General features: G+C 39.0%; 1 protein-coding gene across 1 annotated transcript in view; it reads right to left on the reverse strand.

Moving 5' to 3' along the window:
* The window catches only part of CUBN (cubilin), a gene marked incomplete at its 5' end in the record, with an annotated part of 295765 nt that overhangs the window by 17169 nt on the left and 257888 nt on the right, over positions 1 to 20708 (reverse strand). Inside the window, one exon of the mRNA XM_084880474.1 lies at positions 7116 to 7324. Coding sequence (XP_084736600.1) covers positions 7116 to 7324 — 209 coding nt within the window. The remainder of the gene's footprint in view (positions 1 to 7115; positions 7325 to 20708) is intronic.

Below are 20708 nucleotides of genomic sequence, written 5' to 3' on the forward strand. Positions count from 1 at the left end.
TCCTCTACCCGGCATCTGCTCCATTTGCCTTCAAAATCGATCCCAGATGCTCCACTGTCACCAGCACCCCCTAAACCTTAGTTCTTGTAACATCTTCCTGACAGATGTGTTCAGCCAGAGCAGCCAGAGTATTCTCCACTGAGCTGCCTGAGTGTTTTCTATCTTAAATCAGAGCATGCTCCTGCTGGCCCAAAATGCTCCAGGGGATTCCCACTGCATTCGATGTAAAACCAAACTCTATGGGGCTTGCAAGCCCCTATCTTAGGTCTAGCCTGGGCCTGCCTCAGCCTCCCTCCCACTCCCCTTCTCCCAGAATGAGTTCCCTCCCAGGCCCTGCACTGGCTGTTCTCTTGTCAGAAGCATTTCTCTCCTCAGCTCTTGGATGGACCACACTCAAGGGATCTCAGCTCAAATGTCTCTTTCAGAGAGAGGCCAAGGCTATCTAATGTGGCCCTCCCTCTCTTCTGTTTTCTTATATAATAAAAATATATCTTATTTGTTGCTTATTGATTTTTTTCTGGTCTTTCTCCCAACAAGATTGTAAATGCCATGGGTGGGAAGGCTAGTTATTCACGTGGTATCACCAGTATCCAGAATAAGCCGACAAACTGTTGTAATAGCGGGTACTTGGATTTCTGTTAATTACTAGAAAACAGTGTTTTCTTCAGCTCAGTAATCATGGCATTCCTAAAATCAGTATGTGTGTAGACGAATTTCTAAAAGAACTGTGGTGTGCTTTATAAACCTGAGAACAGACATGACTACTGACATTAGTTAAAAATGTTAAAATATATAAATTAAAATGGTTAGAGCAATTTGACAATGAACAGAAGAAAGGACAAACCACTAGATGGCACTGTCTCACCTGCTTGAACATGATTTTAGTAAATTCAGAATCAGAAGAGATTTAAGAGTTAAGTCATGTATCCCCTCTTTCATAAAAGAGTAGTTTGGTAAAATTTTAGCTAATGTACCTTTGCAGGTAAGCAAGTTAAACTTCTATTAGAAACATTGTTACCTTTATCAGCACATTCATATTAGCAGCTCTTCTATTCTATGTACTGTACGCCTGGCTTCTGTGCTAGGTCCTATGTATATAAAGCACTTTCCATACATTCAAGACACTAATTTTATACTTACAATTTAGTGGAAGAAAGAGATCCATAAATTATATATATATCTGTGTATGAATTATATGTAAAACAAAGAAAATAAGTGCTATAATGAAATAATTTAATGTAATAGGGAACCCAGGTAATGGAGTCAGGAAAGACTTCACACAGACATGTGCTTGAGCTGTTATTTAAAATTAAGAACTTGTATACACATATGCATAGCCCACGGACACAGACAATAGTGTGGTGAAGGCCTGGGGTGGGGTAGGGGCAAAGGGGGGAAAAACTGGGCAGGAGGTGCATTTGTAATACTGTCAACAACAACAACAAAACAACACACACACATACACACACACACACACGCACACACACACACAGTAAGTGGAGCCCTTCCAGCCCTATGGAAGGAAGCAGATGGAAGGCGATGCAGAGGGCCACAGGAGTGTCGAAGGCACAGCGTGGCTCAACAGCTCGCCACCTTTTGACATGCCTGGAGATTAGGGTGAGAGAATCGGGATTGGAAAGTACATTGGGACAAGACTGAAATTCTATATGCTTCATGCTAAGGCGTTTGCATCTTCTGCTGAGGAAGTTATAAGATCTGATTTGGGTTTTGAATGAATAGCTGGTAAAAGTGATGGGAGGAAATTGCATAATGCCCGGCCTTGAGCAGATGCTTGCATTCGTTCATTCACTGTCACAATAAGATTTCTCTTAATTGAGTTGAAATAGTCAGGTTGTGGCCTCTGGACAACTGACATGGGCTCCTGGACTCCTTGTAGCCAAAGCCAAAATTTTTTCGTCTCCCAACTCATTTGCTGATAAAGCTAAATCTCCACTGGAGATGGGGACATTCAGACTAGGATGGTGGTGGTGCACAACCATTGCTGCTGCCGATTGCATACTGGGCCCATATGTGGCCTGGCACCAGGGCTTTAGACCCGGAGCTTAAGTTATGTTCTAAGTCTTGTGGCTGTAGATAAGTTCTGAGAAGAACTTTGCGTTTTCTCAGCTTCTAAAATTCTTTGATAGTGAAGCACATTAGAATCTATGTAAGATCCTGAAGAAATTGCCTACAAGGACCACAAGACCCTGCACTTTATAAACCCAACCATTAATGTGAGCCAAAGAAGAAAGTGGGGAAGGAAGTGTTTGAATGTTAGTTTCTGTGAACTTGAATATTAAAGGGCAAGAGACTTTGGTAGTGGACTTTCTTTCCCATTTAACTTCATTTCGGACACTAATTTTTTTTTAGGACTTTATCTTTTAACGTTTTCCTGGGAATTTGATAACAGGAAGATTTTTATATTCTTATTTGGAGCATCTCTACGTTGCCTCTTAGAGTAGCTCCACAAAGTCCTTAACTGCATTGAGAAGTCTCTGTTAGAGTCTGCAGGCCAACATGCCAGGGCATAATTTGGGATGGGAAACAGAGCACAGTGATTTTTCAAGTTTAGGGCTGAATTCTGATCATTTCAGAACCTTCTAGGGAAAATGCCATCCTGGTCCCAGTGGTCTCAGGAAGAACCACAAGAAACAGAGTCAGCTCTATAAATGCAGGGATTTTTACAATGAAATTTTTATCATTATTATTAGCAGCAGCATAGTATCTTATCTTGATGTTCTTTTCCAGTACTCAGAATAGTGTCTGGAACATAATGGGTGCTCAAATAAATATTCATTCCATGAATGGATGAGTGAATGAATGAACAGTAACAGACGCTGCCTCATAAGGTTAGGAACCTGATGCCCGGGCAGATTGCTGATCTTCTTCCCAGAGGTGGACACCCCCCTCTCCAGTGGCTGACCACAGATTGGATGGGGAAGCTAGATGTTCTCAATCAGGTAGAACTGTTCCCCTGTGAGTGCTTTGTGAAGAATGTGTGGTGCTTTGTGGTCATCACAATAACCTGGGGCTCTAACTGGCATTTACCACTCAGCAGCCACAAGGCAGGATCCCACCCTGTAATTCACAGGACAGTTCTGCAAAGTGAAGGTCCCATTTTACTGAATGTCCTGCCAGACATTTGCCTATAAAAAATGTTTCTAATTAGTTGGTCCCAGAACCTAAATCAATAATCAAACATAAAAATAATTTTTGCACAGCTTTAATATTTACCAAATTCCCCAAAACACAGTTGCTATGTAAGTTGAAGGGTAGATTTTGTTTTCTTTAGAACTGCTTTATTTTAGTTTTACCATTAGTTAGAAATTCATATTGCAGATGGTGATACTGCTGCCGCATTTACATTACAAATGCAGCCCACCCATATTAGTTTAAACTTAAACTTTTACATCTGCCATGATTCCACATACTATAGAAGAATCTGACTACGTTATCACCTGACTTAGTGTAGTTGTGTCAGAGAATTGATAACATTTTATAGATAAGCACTATTTTATATACTTTCCTTATATTTCTCCTTTTCATTGCAGTTAATACATTATATTGATTTATGAAACTGTGAATATGGGAAGGCTACAGCATAGATGACTTTGTCTTTAGATGGTCAAGGAAGTATTACAAAGTATTGGTGGGAATGTTAGGAAGAAGCCATCTCCTTTCCACCAGTTTCCATATTTCCTGAGAGATGCGTCAGCCAGGGTCCCAATTCTGAGCCTTCTCTGCCATTTCATTCACTGCTCACCACAGAGGAGTCTTAGCCAATCGGCAAGCTGGCGTCCAGAAGCTGGGCTGCTCTGTATAGCTCACAGCCCTGCTGATTCGCCTTCTCCTTGCAGCCAGCCTCCCCCAGGAAGCTTGCTTTTGTGATGTTCCTCCAATGCCCAGCTCAGCCATCTCATTTAGGAAGCCTTTCCTGAGCCTAAAATGACAGCAACCACTCTCACTTCTGTTCTGCTTTCCTGTGGTGGCCCATATTGGTCATTTTGTCATGTTGTTTGACTTATGTCCATCTCCTCCCTCTTCAGCTCCTTGAGGAACTGTATTTTTGCTTTTCCACATCTTGAGTGCAGGGGACCATGCCCAGCACAGAACGATGCCATGTGACTCTCTATGGAATGGATGTGATGTTAACTTCAATGGCATCCACTCAGTGACACACACAATTCACTGCATATTTGAATAACCTCTCAAACCAGCCCTTTAAAGAATAGTTATATAATTACAGATGAATAATATAATTGGCAAGTTTTCACTTGTATATCTACCTACAGAATTGAATTGTTAGCTTTTCTCAAAAGTTATTTGATTATAATATCCAAGAAATAATATAAAAGGAATCAAAAGTCCCATTTATCACAGAGAATCTCTTTTATAAAGTCCCCTCTAGGCTTCCCATTCCAAGGGGTGCTCTTTTATCTGCCCATTTTGTATAAGCTGAAAAATTACCAAGTGAGCAAAATTGCTTTCCCAAGAAGTAAAATAAGGGTAGATCTGAACAGATTGGTTTTTTTTTATTATATCTTTTTAAAAATATATATATTTTTTATTGATTTTTATAGAGAGGAAGGGAGAGGGACAGAGAGTTAGAAACATTAATGAGAGAGAAACATCGATCAGCTGCCTCCTGCACACGCACTACTGGGGATGTGCCCTCAACCAAGGTACATGCCCTTGACCGGAATCGAACCTGGAGTCCTTCAGTCCGCAGGCTGATGCTCTGTCCACTGAGCTAAACCAGTTAGGGCTTTTTATTATATCTTAAAGATAGAAAGTAACTTTTTGCTTTCAATATTGCTATTTATGTCTTAAAGTTATTATTGTTTTAATGACATTATCAAATCACAGTCTCCTATACGGAAATGGATCTTGAAAATAAATCCTATCAACCTTCCCAGCATGAATTCGTGCATGGGTGGAGTCCAGCCAGCCTGGCCAGGGGGAGAGGACATGAGCGGTTGGCCGGCCTGCCTGTTGGTCGAACTCCTGGTGAGGGGAAAATTTGCATATTAGCCTTTTATTATATAGGATATACATTGAGTGGCCAGATTATTATGTGTTCAGAGATCATAATAATCTGGCCACTCAGTGTATATTCCTGGTTATTGTTGTTTTTCATGACTCATGTTTCTTGTCTTTTGCTCTCCAGTTGCCTCACTGTGAGCCTTTCATGGAGATGAGTGGGAACCTGGCTGTCTAGCTCCAGGCTGTCCGCCTAAATGACAGCGCTGTTTCCCCTGATGTCAGAAGGGCTCTTCTGCTCCCTCCCCTCTGCTCTGTTCTCTCACTGGAGCTCTGCTCCATCCTCTGCCCACAGGCAATGTCATTCGTCTGCCTTGCTATGATCCAAACTGCCCTGAACCCTTACAAAAAGCATGTTCTCTTCCTAATAGCACTGACATTCTTCTGCTCTCTGAGGTTTGGAGCTTATCGCCGTGAAATATGAGACAGTATATAATTAAGGGCACAAGTGTGTATTCCACCTATGAATTTTCCTGCCCTGTTTAAAACCACGCACACACTATTTCTTTAAAGTCTAACATGATTTTGAACTTAAAAATTTCTTTTGCACTAGACTTGTCATCTCTACCTTTTTTGTACCCTCCTGACATAAAGGTCATCTCACCTCGGGGCCCTGACTTCAGACACTCCCTGTGAGACAATTCACCTGGAATCCTGATTTCAGATTATACTTTTTAAATTCTGTTCTGATTTTGGAACTAAGATATTTTCCACATCTAAAGGTAACATGAAAAGTAAATCTATAAACATTAAAAATAGATAAATTAAGGGTTTATTTTTTATATGCATGGTTTTCTAAAGGTTCTTTGTTTATCACTTTCTATACAAGTGTATTCCACAGATCATCTTTTTATGAGAAATGGATAAAGTGACTCTTAAAGTTAATGTTAGAAGCCACCCAAAGTTTTTGAGTCATCCATATTAAAGATTAATTTGATATAGAGATAGAGCATCAGTAATATTATACTATCTACTAAAGAGGGACTATGCTAATTGACCCTCATGTCATCACAAAGATGGAAGCATCCACAGCCTATAAGGAGGGAATATACTAATTGACTGTCCCACCCTCAAAGATGGCGGCACCCACATCTAATAAGGAGGGAATATGCTAATTGTTACCCTGTCTTCTAAGATGGTGATGCCCACAGCCAATAGAAAGGGAATATGCTAATTGCTGCCGTGCCCTCAAAGACAGCAGTACAACAGTCACAAGATGTCCAGTTCCCTCATCCCTGCCAGGGTGCCTGCCTCCAGAGTCCCCCAGTCCCTTCAGCCCTCCAACCACCCAGGGCCAGCCTGAGGTGCAGGCAAGCCTCAGATGGTGGCTGCCCAGCTGCCAGGGAGGCCCAAGGCTCAGGTAACCAGGGCCAGCTGAGGCTTGCGCTGCCATCAGTGGCAGCAGCAGAAGTGTGATGGGGCATGGTCTTCCCCTGATCGCCGGGTCACCTCCCACCCCTGAGGGCTCCCGGACTGTAAGAGGGGAAAGGTCAGGCTCTGGGACACCCCTCTAGTGCATGAATTTTCGCATGAAAGTTATATAGGCCTCTGGTCCTATATAATAAAAGACTAATATGCAAATTGACTGAACAGCAGAATGACCGGTCACTATGATACACATTGACCACCAGGGGGGTAGATGCTCAATGCAGGAGCTGCCCCCTGGTGGTCAGTGCACTCCCACAAGTGAAGTGCTGCTCAGCTAGAAGCCAGGCTCATGGCTAGTGAGCACAGCTATGGTGGCAGGAGCCTCTCCCACCTCCAAGTCAGCTCTAAGGATGTCCAACTGCTGGCTTAGGCCTGCTCCCCACAGGAAGCAGGCCTGAAATGTTAGTCAGACATCCCCCAAGGGCTCCCGGACTGCAAGAGGGTGAAGGCCGGGCTGAGGGATCCCCCTCTCCCAAGTGCACGAATTTCATGTACCAGGCCTCTAGTACATTATATCATTAAAGTATAGGTCATTTAAAAAATTATCAGTACTCAGAATTTTCAAAACCTCCTGTATAGCAAAATGTGGAATATACCATATGAAAGTCTGGATTCAAATACTCTGTTAAGAAATATAATAGCCTTACCTTTACATAGTCATAAATGCATCTTTGCAAAGTAGATACTGACTCCAGAGCAAACGTACTAAAGGTGAGTTTGATGAGTTTGTTTACAGGGGCAATTATGAACCATATGCAGTTTAAATTCTTGTCATATCTTCCATTTGCATCAGAATCAGGAGACCCAAAGGTGTTATTGGACTCGGTCAGATAGCCACCACATCCGTGTTGAGGCCCTGTGTCAAAACAAAGACATCACTAAGCAATCCGAGGAGAACACATCTTAGTTTCCACATGGAGGCTTTTAAAATTCATATTGTTTCTTTCTCTCACACATTTATAACTATGTCAGGCTATTCCCTTGCTTCAGTGGGTTTGTGCAGGTACTGTTGCTAACTGGCCTTAACTTCTTCATTACCTACTTCCTCTCCATTCCTCTCACCACCCCTCAGTCCCTTTCTTCTCACTCACACAGAGTTGCTTAGAAAAGTGGGGAATCATAGTTGGTTCTATGTGCATTTTTAGACCTGCTGATGTGATTTATTAAAGCTTTTTCTAGACTCAAAGAATCCAATTTTATAGAAAATAGTGTTTTGCATTATAAAACCGGTGGAAACTGTGAACATGTTTTATTTTTGTGTTTTGCTTTTATGAACACTATCCAATTGAAAACTAAATTTATGAAGAATTTACCCAACATGCCAAGAAAATTGGCTCCCAAAAAACCTTTTATTTAAATAATCTGTCAGCAAGAGGCTGTGAGGCACTTAGCACTTCTAGTTCATATTATATTACATCACATTCTAAATTTAATTTTCCCCTTTCCAGAAAAAAAGAAGAGCTAAAGAAGAAGTTGATTTGTGAAGAAAAAAGTCTACATTGAAATACAAATTTTTTAAGTTTAGAATAAAAAGAGAGGGATAAAAAAGTACCCATGAGATGACTAAATGATCTACTATGAAAAAACATGGAAAATCCTCAGAACATTGGATTTAGTTTCATCAACTCCACAGCCTAAGCCAATGCCTCAGAAATGATTTAAGAAGGACATAAAAGAAAGAAAAGCTATGGTCAAGTTTAACTGAAATAGTGAGGATGTATTAAGCTCAAAATAGTCATAAGAGGACTAGGGATTAAATACTAGAACTGGTGTCCACAAATCTTTCATTCTACACAAACATAGATCATTACTACTTTCAAAGTTAAATTTCACTGACTTTGGCCTTCACTTATTCTATTCCATTTATTTAGCTTTTAATAGTGAAAGGGTTGCTTTCAACATTAGGGGGCGCTAAGATTTTGGACTTGGCACCTGGCAGGAAATGTGCACAATGGCAGCCCTCCTCAGAGGCAAAGGCTATCAACTTGCAGTGCTGTGGACAGAGACATTATTTAGTAGGTCAGACTGCCTTATCCATCGCTCCTAACTCAGGTCAAACTATAGTTTATGGGCACAGTCAGACGTTTTTAGGAACTGAAATTCTTCCAATGGCCCAGTTTCTGATATTTCCACTTATGGTGGTATCTAGGACAAAATTATTCTGAAACCAAAGCAACGTGCAGTGCTTCCTGGTATAATTATGATAATCTTTTTCATATTAAACAGGCCTGCCTGCAAAGTAAAAAAAAAATGGAGCTTTTATTTTGGTATTGTTACTTAAGGAAACCACGTAAGCTTAGTGACATTCATAACAGGGGAGAACAATTACTTAAGGTATTAATGAATTGATATATTTATTTATTAATTTAATAAATATTGTTTTAATAGTGAAGGAAATATATTTAGTATTGAAGTGGGAAAAAGATGAATAGTAGTCCAAGAGCAATGCTATGAATAGATAAATAATGGTAGGCCAGTTTAGAAATTGATAGATGCCATAAAGGAGGCAGAAAAGTCCTGCGAGTTTAGCAAGAAGAGGAAATTACCTCGGGTTATGAGGATCTAGACTGTTCAAAGAGGAGGTGGCATCTGATCTGGATGTTGAAGGATAAATAGGACAAGACCAGGTAGAGGTGTGCTTGCTGCTGACCATTCCAGGCTGACAGCACTTCACAGCCAAAGGTTAAGTGGACAAGAATTTACATTATATGCTTAGAAGAACAAAATACTATTTGTGAAACAACAGAGTACATGAAAGAGAATAATGAGAAGGTTTGGAAACAGGAAGGGCTGTTCTATAGAGGGCCTCAAATGTCAGAGTACAGAATTTGACATTTAGACTTTTTTTCTGTGGACAATGGGGTCCACATGAAAGTTTTTTGTCAGAGGAGTAGGGTCAAAATGTACTTTCTAGTCAAGTCTGATCTAAAATCGTTTCTGGTGGTGGCGTGTACGTGTGGGGGAAGAGGACTGCAGGAGGTGATACCAGGTGAGAGGACATCGCCCAGGTAGGACTGGAGGTAGCAAGGGCAATAAAGACTTGGAGGTTTTCATCCAGGAAAGTGACGCTGCTTGGCTTAATTCTATTATTACATCAGCTCCAGAAAACTAAATACTGTTTTTAAAAATTCAAGTTATATATTTTATCTCTACTGTTCATTGTTACTAATAAGTTACTAAGGGCAGAATGATAACTGTTTTGGGGCACAGTAAGTGCCAATAAACACACTTATACAATGCTATTATTATTACCACCACTACTACTGCTGTCATAAGACAGAAACACCCTTCTTCCTCCAAGGAACCCCCGAGCAAGAATCCATAAATCATTGGCATGTATTGGCATAGATTGAGGGGTAGATTGAATGATTCTTAATCCTTCAGTCCCTCTGTCATTGGTTTCTCTCTTTGAAGTGCACTAGAACGGAAGAGGATATTTTTCCATCAACTTGATGTTAGGCTTGGTCATATGACTTGCTTTAGACATTGGAATCTTTGTGGAAAGAGGCCTTAAATGGACTTGCGATTTTTGCTTGGCCTTTTGTGCTCCTGTGATTCACCCAGAGCTCATGCCCCGGGTGACTGCTTGTGAAAGAGAAAGTGGATGGAGAGCAGATGTGAGCCCAGCCTGGAGTCTGGAACCAACCACAGTTAACCTACAGCCAGGAGCAGAGGCAGTCAAACCAGTCTGCAGACCCAGGAGTGATAAAAATAAATGCTCTGGGCATAAACCACTAAAATTTGGATGGTCTGTTATGTGCCCTTATGTGGCAATAACTGACTAATAAGTAGCTTGTTTGAGTAATCAAACTGTAATAAAGCACATTGCTTAATTCTTAAAATATACACAGAAAATAATGAGAGTGAAAAGCTAACATTATCACAGATAACCCCTTCCAAAGTAGTCAAATAATCCTATATAATAAAAGGCTAATATGCAAATCTACTGAACAGCAGAATGACTGGTTGCTATGATGTGCACTGACCACCAGGGGGAAGATGTTCAACACAGGAGCTGCCCCCTGGTGGTCAGTGTGCTCCCCCAGGGGGAGCACTGCTCAGCCAGAAGCCAGGCTTGCAGCTGGTGAGCACAGCGGCTGTGGTGGGAGCCTCTCCTGCCTCTGTGGCAGCACTAAGGATGTCCCACCGATGGCTTCTGGAGTGTGAGAGGATGCAGATCAGGCTGAGGATTCTCCGCCCACCCTGAGTGCATGAGTTTCATGCATTGTGCCTCTACTTAAGTAAATAAAACATTATATTAGTGAATTACATAATTCATATTATATATAAATATGAATAAATATAGTACTATTGAATATATGGGTGAATAGTCAAATTATTGAAGTAACAAGTCACATATGAGTAAATACCTTTTGGTGTTTGTATGATACAGAAAATTGTTATAATTGCTCTGATTACCCAACTCTTTAAAAAATGTTTTTTTAATTACATTCAATATTATTCTGTACTAGAGGCCTAATGAATGAATTCATGCACAGAGGGGTCTGGTTGGCCCAATTGGGGATGGGACTTATTGGGGGCGGGGCCAGCTGTGAGGAGGGGCTGTGGGTGGTTGATTGGCCAGCCCCACCCTCTGGTGGAACTTCTAGTTGAGGGGACAATTTGCATATTATTTTTTTATTATATAGGATGTTGTCCCATTTTTATATTTAAACATAGTACAAATGCTCTGTGCTCTTGCTCCTCTTATGCAAAATGTAAATACTATAAGCATGTGTCTTTGGGAAATATAAAGATTAACATTAACAAAAGAAGGGTTATTCACAAAAAGTATTATTGTCACATTACTATTTCTATATTTCAACAACAGCTGAGTAGAATAGAACTCTGACTATGAAAAAGTTTCATACATAAGAAAATAATATTTATTTGCTGTATTGATATTTTAAAATTTCTTTTAAAAAAACTAGTATAAGATCCTAACCTCAGCATGTGGGTTAGCACCATAAATCCATCATCTTTCTTGTTACTACATATTTTCTACCAACTAGTGAACTCCATCCATCAGCGGCTCCTCCATCAGTCAAGTTTTGTCAGAAACAATCTATAATGTCACTCTAACCTTCTTCCCCACGTCGGAAACACTTCTGCAAAAATAACTACTTCTTCAGAGAAAGAAAATGGTTGGCTACAAAAATATTGGAAATATGAACCCAGAGTACGCAGTAAGATCTAGGTCAAGATCTACTTAATTAAAAATCAGTAACTGAATCCTAAATTACTCCTCTCCAATTATTAAACTTCAGAGTGAAGCTCAAGCCAGGAGAAATCTGATAATGTAAGAAAGGGCTATATTATCTAAGTAAATCATCTCAAATGCTTTGTGGAGTCATATCCATTTCTGAATAGTTATTTTGAGAATTGACATATTTGTGGCTGATATTTTATTGAGGCCTTTGGATAGCATCTCTATCCATCACTGGGCAGCCACCACCTGGAAAAATGGTAGATGGCTGGCATACTTAGGACAAAGATTGGCCTGAGTTCAGGCATTTTCCTGTTCCCATGAGCCAGCTGCAGCCCTAGGTTGTAGCTGGAGGAAGCCCAGTAATACACAGGAAGCAGGACATAAAAGCATTGTAAGCTGCTGCCTCAGGGAAATGGGGGTGAACCACAGAGAGCTTGTGATTTTCAAAACCTGGTACACAACTGCCCTAAAGCAGTGAATTCATTTTTTAAATTCAACTAGATTCCACATGAACCTATTTGTCTTTTTATCTAAAAATAAATTGTATTTATTATTCTACTCACCAATCTCCATTATGTACAACCTTTTAGGTGTTATATTTATGTTATACAGAATAAATTCTTAATGGTTTTTTTAAACATGAGTTGTCTGTTTTCCTTTCAAAGTTCTATTGGCTTGTTTTTACTAACGTCACTGATTTGACTCATTTTAGATATTCTAATTGAAACTCAGCCTACTTTAACTTAGAATATGTATTTAGTCTGGTAATATTGAGAAGCATAAAAATAAAAAACTAAAAGAAAGGTAATTTACTAAAAGGAAAGTTATTTAGCATCTAGTAGCTAGTCACTAGGAAAAGATCAATGTAATGTATAAAGAATTTAGGATAATGATAATTTCATTATCTTTTTAATTTGTGTTGAGTTATTCAGTTTTACTTAAACCATCATAAGTGTGTATCATTAGTCTCAGGGCATTTCATGCAAATCATTCTTGCCAACTTTGAAATTTCAAAAATGATACTAAGCAAAATGATATGATATGACCATACCAATTGATGATGAAAATGAATTTGACAAGATCCAACACACATTCATGGTAAGAACACTTTAGCAAACAAGGAATTAAAGATGACTTTCTCAGCTTGATAAAGAGTATCTATAAAAATTCCACAGTTAACATGACACTTAATAGTGAAAAACTAAATGCTCTTCTTCCAAGATTAGAAACAAGGCAAAAATATTTTTTTCTCATCTTTTTAACATAGCATTAAAATTTGTGCCTGTGGAATAGGCAAGGAAAACAATATACACTGGAAAGGAAAAAATGAAATTGCTATTATTTGTGTATCTAAGGATCCCAAGGAATCTGCACAAAAATTCCTAGAACACTTATTGTGAGTTCAGCAAAAACTCTGGATATAAAAATAATACACCCAAAAAAATCAGTCATATTTATATATACTAACAATAAACATGTGGAAACCAAAATTAAAACCCAATTGCTCCAAAGAAAATGCTGTCCTTGGTATACACAATGAGACATATATAGGACCTATGTGCTAAAAATTACAAAATGATAAAAGAAATCAAAGAATATCTCAACATAGCCAAGAAAGCAATTATTCCCAAACTGATGCATAGGTATAATGCAACTCCTATCAAAGCTCCAGCAAGAGTTTTCCATCACCATACAAAAAGTTTACATAAAGCCGAAACCGGTTTGGCACAGTGGATAGAGTGTCGGCCTGCGGACTGGGAGGTCCCAGGTTCGATTCCGGTCAAGGGCATGTACGTTGGTTGCGGGCACATCCCTAGTAGGGGGTGTGCAAGAGGCAGCTGATCGATGATTCTCTCTCATTGATATTCCTAACTCTCTATCCCTCTCTCTTCCTCTCTGTGAAAAATCAATAAAATATACTTTTTAAAAAAAGTTTACATAAAGTTTACATGGAGAAGCACATGCCTTCGAATAGCTAAAACAATCTTGAGAAGGAAGAATAAAGGAGGAAGAATCAGTCTATCTCAAATTAAGTCTTACTATAAAGCAATAATAATCAAGACAGTGCAATATTGGCGGAGGGTTAGACACCTAAATCAACAGAACAGAATAGAAAACCCAGAAATAGACCCACCCACAAATACACCCGGCTGATTTTTTACAAAGGTGCAAAAGCAATTTAATGGAGGAGAGACAGTCTTTTCAACAAATAGTGCTAGAGAAATTGGACATCCAGAGGCAAAAATTAATTTCAACCTAAACCTCAGACATTAAACAAAAATTACTTCAAAAAGATCATAGACATAAAATATAAACCATAAAACTTTTATACAAATTCAGAACAGAAACTCTTTCATACCTCAGGGTAGGCAGAGTCCTTACCATTGACACCAAAAGCATGATGCATAAAAAAAAAAAAAATGATAAGCCAGGCTTTAGTAAAATTAAAACCTTCTGTGCTAAGAAAGGCCTTTAAGAGGATGAAAAGATAAGCTATGGATTGGGGGGAAAAAATCTTTGTAAACCACATAAGACTACTTTTTTAGAATATATAAAAATTTCAAAACCCAATAGTAAAAAAACCAAATAACCCAATTAGAAAATAGGCAAAAGAGATGAATATATATTTCAGCAAATATGATTTACATATGACAAACAAAGCAGATGAAAATTGTTCACCATTAGGGAAATGCAAATTAAAACCACATTATTATCTAGTAATCCTGGCCAAAATAGTCCCTCTCTCTCTCTCTCTCTCTCTCTCTCTCTCTCTCTCTCTCTCTCTCTGCCCCCCTACCCCCGCCCACACACACACAGTGATAGATCATTGTGGGACACAGCACTCTACAATGGGATGGTGATGGGGTTGGGTGTCCCAGAGTATGGATAGCACAGGGAGTACTCTTCAGTGTTTCTTAACCAAAATAATAGAATCCAGATGGCATCTTAAAGTGCTGAATAAAATAAATGGAAAATTATAATTCTATATTCAGAAAAAAATCCAACAAAATTTAAGACAAAAAAGGCCCTTTTCAGAAAAACCAAGACAAGTTTTTACCAGAAGTTTGCAATGAATAAAAAACCACTAAATGGAATTCTTCTAAAAGAAAGAAATTGATTCCATATGGAAGCACAGAAATTCAGAAAGAAAAAAACAACAATGGTAAGTATTATTTATTGCACAAGACAATGAAAATGTTTTAAATAGACATAGAATTAATATAATTAACATTAATAGCAAAAAAGACTGTAAGTGGCTAAATGAATTTAAAAGTTTTTAAGGTCCTTGACTTATCATGAAGAAGTAAAAGGACCAGTTTTAAGTTAGATTCTAGAGTCAAGAATATTGTAATCTCTAATATAATCACCAAAAGAAGAATAAAGAACGGTACAAGTAATATATGTTTAAAAGAGTAACAAAACTGGTCAATTAAAAAAGGCAAGAAATAATAATTTAAAAACATAAGAATAGGTGGGATCAACAGGAACTAAGTAATACAATGGTGTGTTTAAATCCAATAATGTTTGCAATTTAATCCTATGTAAAGAGATTACTAGTAAATCCTCCAACTGAAAGGTAAAGTAAAACAAAATCCTAATACAGTGGTGCCTCACACAACGAACTTAATTCGTTCCAGGAGCAAGTTTGTTATGCGAAAAGTTCGTTATGTGAAACGTGTTTTCCCATAACAATACATGTTAAAAAAAATAATTCGTTCTGTAGCATAAAATATGCTAAGATGACATAAAAAGATAAATTTTTTGTTGTTATTTTTATTTAGATACATCTAAAAACATAATTTTTAAAAAAAAACACACACATTTTTTTAATTTTAAGACAGACTAAGTAGAGTCTACCGAATCTTGCACATCTTCATCCATTTTCTGCTTTTTGGCCGATGGTTTCATGAAAAACCTGTCCAAAGTTGTTTGTTTTTCTCTTTTCTCCAACATCTGCCGGAAATAACGGACAAGAGTATCGGAGTAAAGATCGTTGATCCTGTTTGCTTCAGCTGAATCCGGATAGTGGGCATTGGTAAACTCCTGAACTGCTTTCCATTTGACCAGGATGTTCTTGATGTCAGCAGTTGGGATTGGTTGATTGTTTGATTGTTGCTCCTCGTTATCAGATGACGCTTCCCTTTGAGCATTGTCCTGTTGCTGGACCAGAAGTGCTTGGAGCTCTTCAGTTGACAGCTCTTCTTTGTGTTCCTCAATAAGCTCCTCTACATCCTCTTCCTCTACCTCTAATTCCAACCTTTGGGCCACTGTGATGATGTCCTTCACCACTTCTGTGTCATCAACTACTGCTTCTTCCTGGGTCCACGAAGGCACAAGCATCTTCCAAGCAGAAATGAGGGTCCTTTGTGACACTTCTTCCCAGGCCTTCTGTATAAGTCGTATTGCCATAAGGACATCAAATTTCTCCTTCCAAAACTTTCGGACAGTCATATTGTCTCCACCAAACTCGCATTCTTCAAACACCTTATTAAAGAGGGCTCTAGTGTAGAGTTTTTTAAAGTTCGCAATAACTTGCTGATCCATTGGCTGAAGAATGGATGTGGTGTTTGGTGGCAAATACTGCACCTTGATAAAAGGATAATTTTCCTGCAATATTTCCTCTAGGTCTTTTGGGTGAGAAGGGGCATTGTCAAGTATCAGAAGGGCTTTGAGCGGCAGTTCTTTTTCCAGCAAGAATTTCTTCACGGCAGGAGCAAAGGTTTCCAGAATCCATTTGTTGAAGATAACTTGGGTCACCCAGGCTTTTTGATTGGACTTCCAATGGACAGGCAGTTTGGACTTAATAACGTTATTTTTCTTGAAAATTCTTGGATTTTCAGAGTGATAAACCAATAGAGGTTTGATCTTGAGGTCTCCGCTGGCATTAGACGAAAACATAAGGGTAAGTCTGTCCTTCATGGCTTTGTGTCCTGGCAATTTCTTCTCCTCTTTTGTAATGAAGGTTCTGCTCGGCATTCTTTTCCAGAAAAGACCCGTTTCATTGGCATTGAACACTTGTTGTGGGCAGTATCCTTCATCCTTAATACATTTTTGAAAGTTAATAGAGAACTTTTCTGCTTCTTTCTTGTCAGCACTGCCAGCCTCACCATGCATAGTAACGCTGTGGATTCCACACCTTTTCTTAAATCTAAAAAACCACCCCCTGCTGGCTTTGAATTCTTCTTCATTATCTTGATTGCTGCTACTTCCAGGGACGTTTTTCTTTAGATCGTCATAAATTCTCTTGGCTTTGTGACAGATAATATCTTGGGTTGTTACGTCACCTTTCACCTGCCTGTCCTTAATCCAAATCGCTAATAGCCTCTCCATTTCCTCGTGGATTGAAGACCTATGTTTTTCATGAAATAGTTTTGATACTCCTTTGGCTACTTTGGCTGATTTGATTGCATCCTTATTTGTCAAAATGGTGAAAATGGTGGTCTTGCTGAGGCCAAACTCTTTGACGAGGTCACACTGTTTTACCCCACATTCACTCCTTCTAATTATTTCCTGTTTCATTTCAACAGAAATCACCTTCCTGCTTTTTTTAGAAGCCATGATATAAAAAAAATATTGAGTTTAACTTAAAAGGACAACTGCCGGGATACGTGCGTGATTTAATTCGTAATGAAGAACGATTGCCACGATACGTGCTTAAGTTAAGCGCAGTGACTAACGACTGCCTGCAGTGCCTGCGCGGAAGGATGCAATACATCGGCAGCGATCGTGGAAGCTCGGGGGACTTCGTTGTGTGAAACGAAGTTCGTTGTATGAATCATGAAATGAAGTTCGTTGTGTGCAACGTTCGCTGTGAGAGGCGTTCTTTATGCGAGGCACCACTGTATATTCTTTGAGATAGCAAAAGTTGAAAGTGAAGAGGTGGTACAATAAGTCATGCAAACATGAACTGAAAGAAAGCAAAGGAACCTATACTACATCAGAGAAAATAGTAGTAGATAGTAAAGCAAGAAGCATTTAAAAAGTATATTTCAGAATGATATGAGTCAATTCACTGGGATGACATAATGATTTTAAATGTATATGTGCCATGTGAAAGAGGACAAAACTCTAATCCAGACCTTTCTACTGAGCTTGTAATTCTTATATCTGGCATCTATCTTATATCAAAACAATCAACGGTTTTCCTTTGCACATGAGACAAAGCCCTGGGCATCTAGCCCTAGCTTCTCTCTCCTGTCTTAGCTTCTGCCCCAAAACATTACCATTCAATGTGCAGGTCAGTCTATAGCCTCTGAAATGCTACGTGTCTGTAACCTTGTACATGCTTTACTTTCCCCATACAATGTCTGTTTCCCAGTGAATGTCTTCTCACCCTTCCAAGTTAATACTATACCATACCTAACATTTATCGCATGCCAAATAAGGGCCAGCCCTTTGAGGTAGTTCCTATTATGTGCCCATTATAGAGAGGAGAAAATCAAGACAAAGGACAGGTCATTTGTTCAAGGTTGAATTTGGGATGTATAAGAACTGTGTTTGAATTAGGAAGTCTAGCACCAGAGATTACATTTATAACAATTACACTAAAATTCAGGGTTCATATTCTCTGAGCGGCTCTCTCTAACAGTCTTGAGTCCTCTTTATACCAAAGTATATACAGATCCTTTCTTTTCTTTATACAAAGTATATACAGATCCTTTATACAAAGTATATACAGATCCTTTCTTTTCTTCCTCTTCTGTCCTTTGCACATATTTATGTCAAAATGCATTTAACATACCAAATTTACAATTATTTACTAATTCTTCTACCTGTAAACTTCTCAAGAATAGAGAAAAGCTCATTGCCTACATAATAAGTAACTGGGGAATATTATTGAACGAGCAATGAAGGAGTGATTAGAAAATATAGTTATTAGGTGGATTTTTGCTTTCTAGTCTACATTTATAAGGGGGATTCTTTAAATTAAGTACATTTCTTGATTTATAAAGTTGTTACTATATTATAAACATTATGTATGTGTGCATATATAATTCTTATGTTTTTATTGATTTTTAGAAATAGAGGAAGAAAGGATAGAGAGATAGAAACATTGATGAGAGGGAAACATAATTGATTGGATGCCTCCTGCATGCCGATGTGCTCTGACAGGGAATTGAACCAGTGACCTCCTGCTTCCTGGGTTAATGCTCAATCGCTAAGCTACACTAGCAGGGCCATCTATACATATAAAAGGCTAATATGCTAAGTGTCCTTCCCTCTATCAGATGGGTTGCTATGACACACACTGACCACCAGGGGGTAGATGCTCAATGCAGGAGCTGCCATGATGCACAGAGAAATGGCACCGCCCACCTGGCACCTACAAAGCAACACTTGGCTTCCCCCAAGTACATAGGCCCCACCACCACCCTGGAGTGACAGACCACCAAATCGCAGTCAATGCTGCCAAGGCTCCATGGCACAAAATGCAGCCCACAGCCCAACCCGGCCCGGAAATGGTTGATGTGAGCGCCAGGGAATGACGTCAGGTAGCAGCACTTGGCTTCCTCTCCCTAACAACGACTAGCCTCTTGCAGTTTCTTCAGCCCAGAAGCACGATTTGCTTTGTAACCAGGTGGAAACGCTTTACACTGTAGCCTAATGTCTGTGAAGCGTTTTCCTGTGCCTCATCTCATTGATCCTCACAGATGTCCTGGAGTAAATAGATAGGAGACTCAATGGAATCCTATTTTCTTTTTATTAGCTGGAAAATGGAGATTTAGAAAGCATAGAAACTTGACCTGACTAAAAAGAAGTAAGAAATGGTGGACCTTTTTATCACTGTGCAGAATATAGTGAAACACTGCTGCAGTTAAATATTTTACCCTTTGTTCTCCCTGCATGATCTACAATAATAATTGGCTTCCTGTTGATATTTACTGCTGTGTTGCTGACAATTACCTGAAAGAGAAGTTGGGGTGCTTCACTGGACTGGAAAAAGTTTAGTTAAATCAGAAAGCAGGTCTAATTAAGCAAGTTTATTCTATATCTATAAAAGGCTAAGTTGACTCGAGCATGTGTGATACATCTAAAGCTCTCCCTGGCGCCAATCACACGTGTGTGTTTCCATCTGTCATTGTTGATCGTGAATTTGGTTGACACTTCTATTATAGAGAAAGGGTGAATACCAATATTAAAATATCTCTTCTAATTAATCTCCTTTCAATGTGCACAAATCAGTGTACCAGACCACTAGTATATAACATTTTTAAACAAATGACTTTTTGGTTCTTTTTATTAACCCATTTTAAAAGCAAATTTAGTTGACTTTTGTGACATATTTGATTGTGAAATCACAATTAGCAGGACAATAAAAATCTCACTATAAGGCCCTAGCCAATTTGGCTTAGTGGATACAGCATCAGTCTGCTGACAAAAGAGACCAGGTTTGATTCCAGTCAAGGACACATATCTCAGTTGCAGGTTCAACCCTGGCTTTGGTTGGGCCATGTGTAGGAGGCAACCAAACAATGTGCCTCTCTCACAGTGATGTTTCTCTCTCTGTGTCTCTCCCCCTCCCTTCCACTCTCTGTAAAAATCAATGGAAAAAACAAAACAAAACAACAACAAAAAAAAACCTTGGGTAAGGATTAACATATATACTAGAGGCCAGATGTATGAAAATTCATGAAAGACCAGGCCTTCCTTCCTCCGGCTGCAGGCACCTACTTCCCTCCCGCCCCAGGACTCAGGCAGTTTCCCTCTGGCCCTGCTAGCAGGCACCTGGTTCCTGGGCAGCTTCCCTCTGGCTCCAGCTTCATCCGGAAAGATGTCTGGTCTAATTAGCATATTACCCTTTTAGTATTATAGATAAGGAAATGATTTTCAATGCTGCCTAAGGGGTAGGTTTTTAGTAAAAAAAAAAAAAAAAAAAAAAAAAAAAAAAAAAAAAAAAATGCTTCTCTAGCTAAAAACTTGCAATGACAAATGACCTTAGGTCTATTACTTAAGAAAATTTAATCTTAGTATTAGATTTTAACAGACAGAGCAAAATTCATGAATTTGTAAAATTCAGGACACATGAGTG

The sequence above is a fragment of the Pipistrellus hanaki genome (genome assembly GCF_964339955.1).
Source record: "Pipistrellus hanaki genome assembly, chromosome: 1".
Classification (NCBI taxonomy): Eukaryota; Metazoa; Chordata; class Mammalia; order Chiroptera; family Vespertilionidae; genus Pipistrellus; species Pipistrellus hanaki.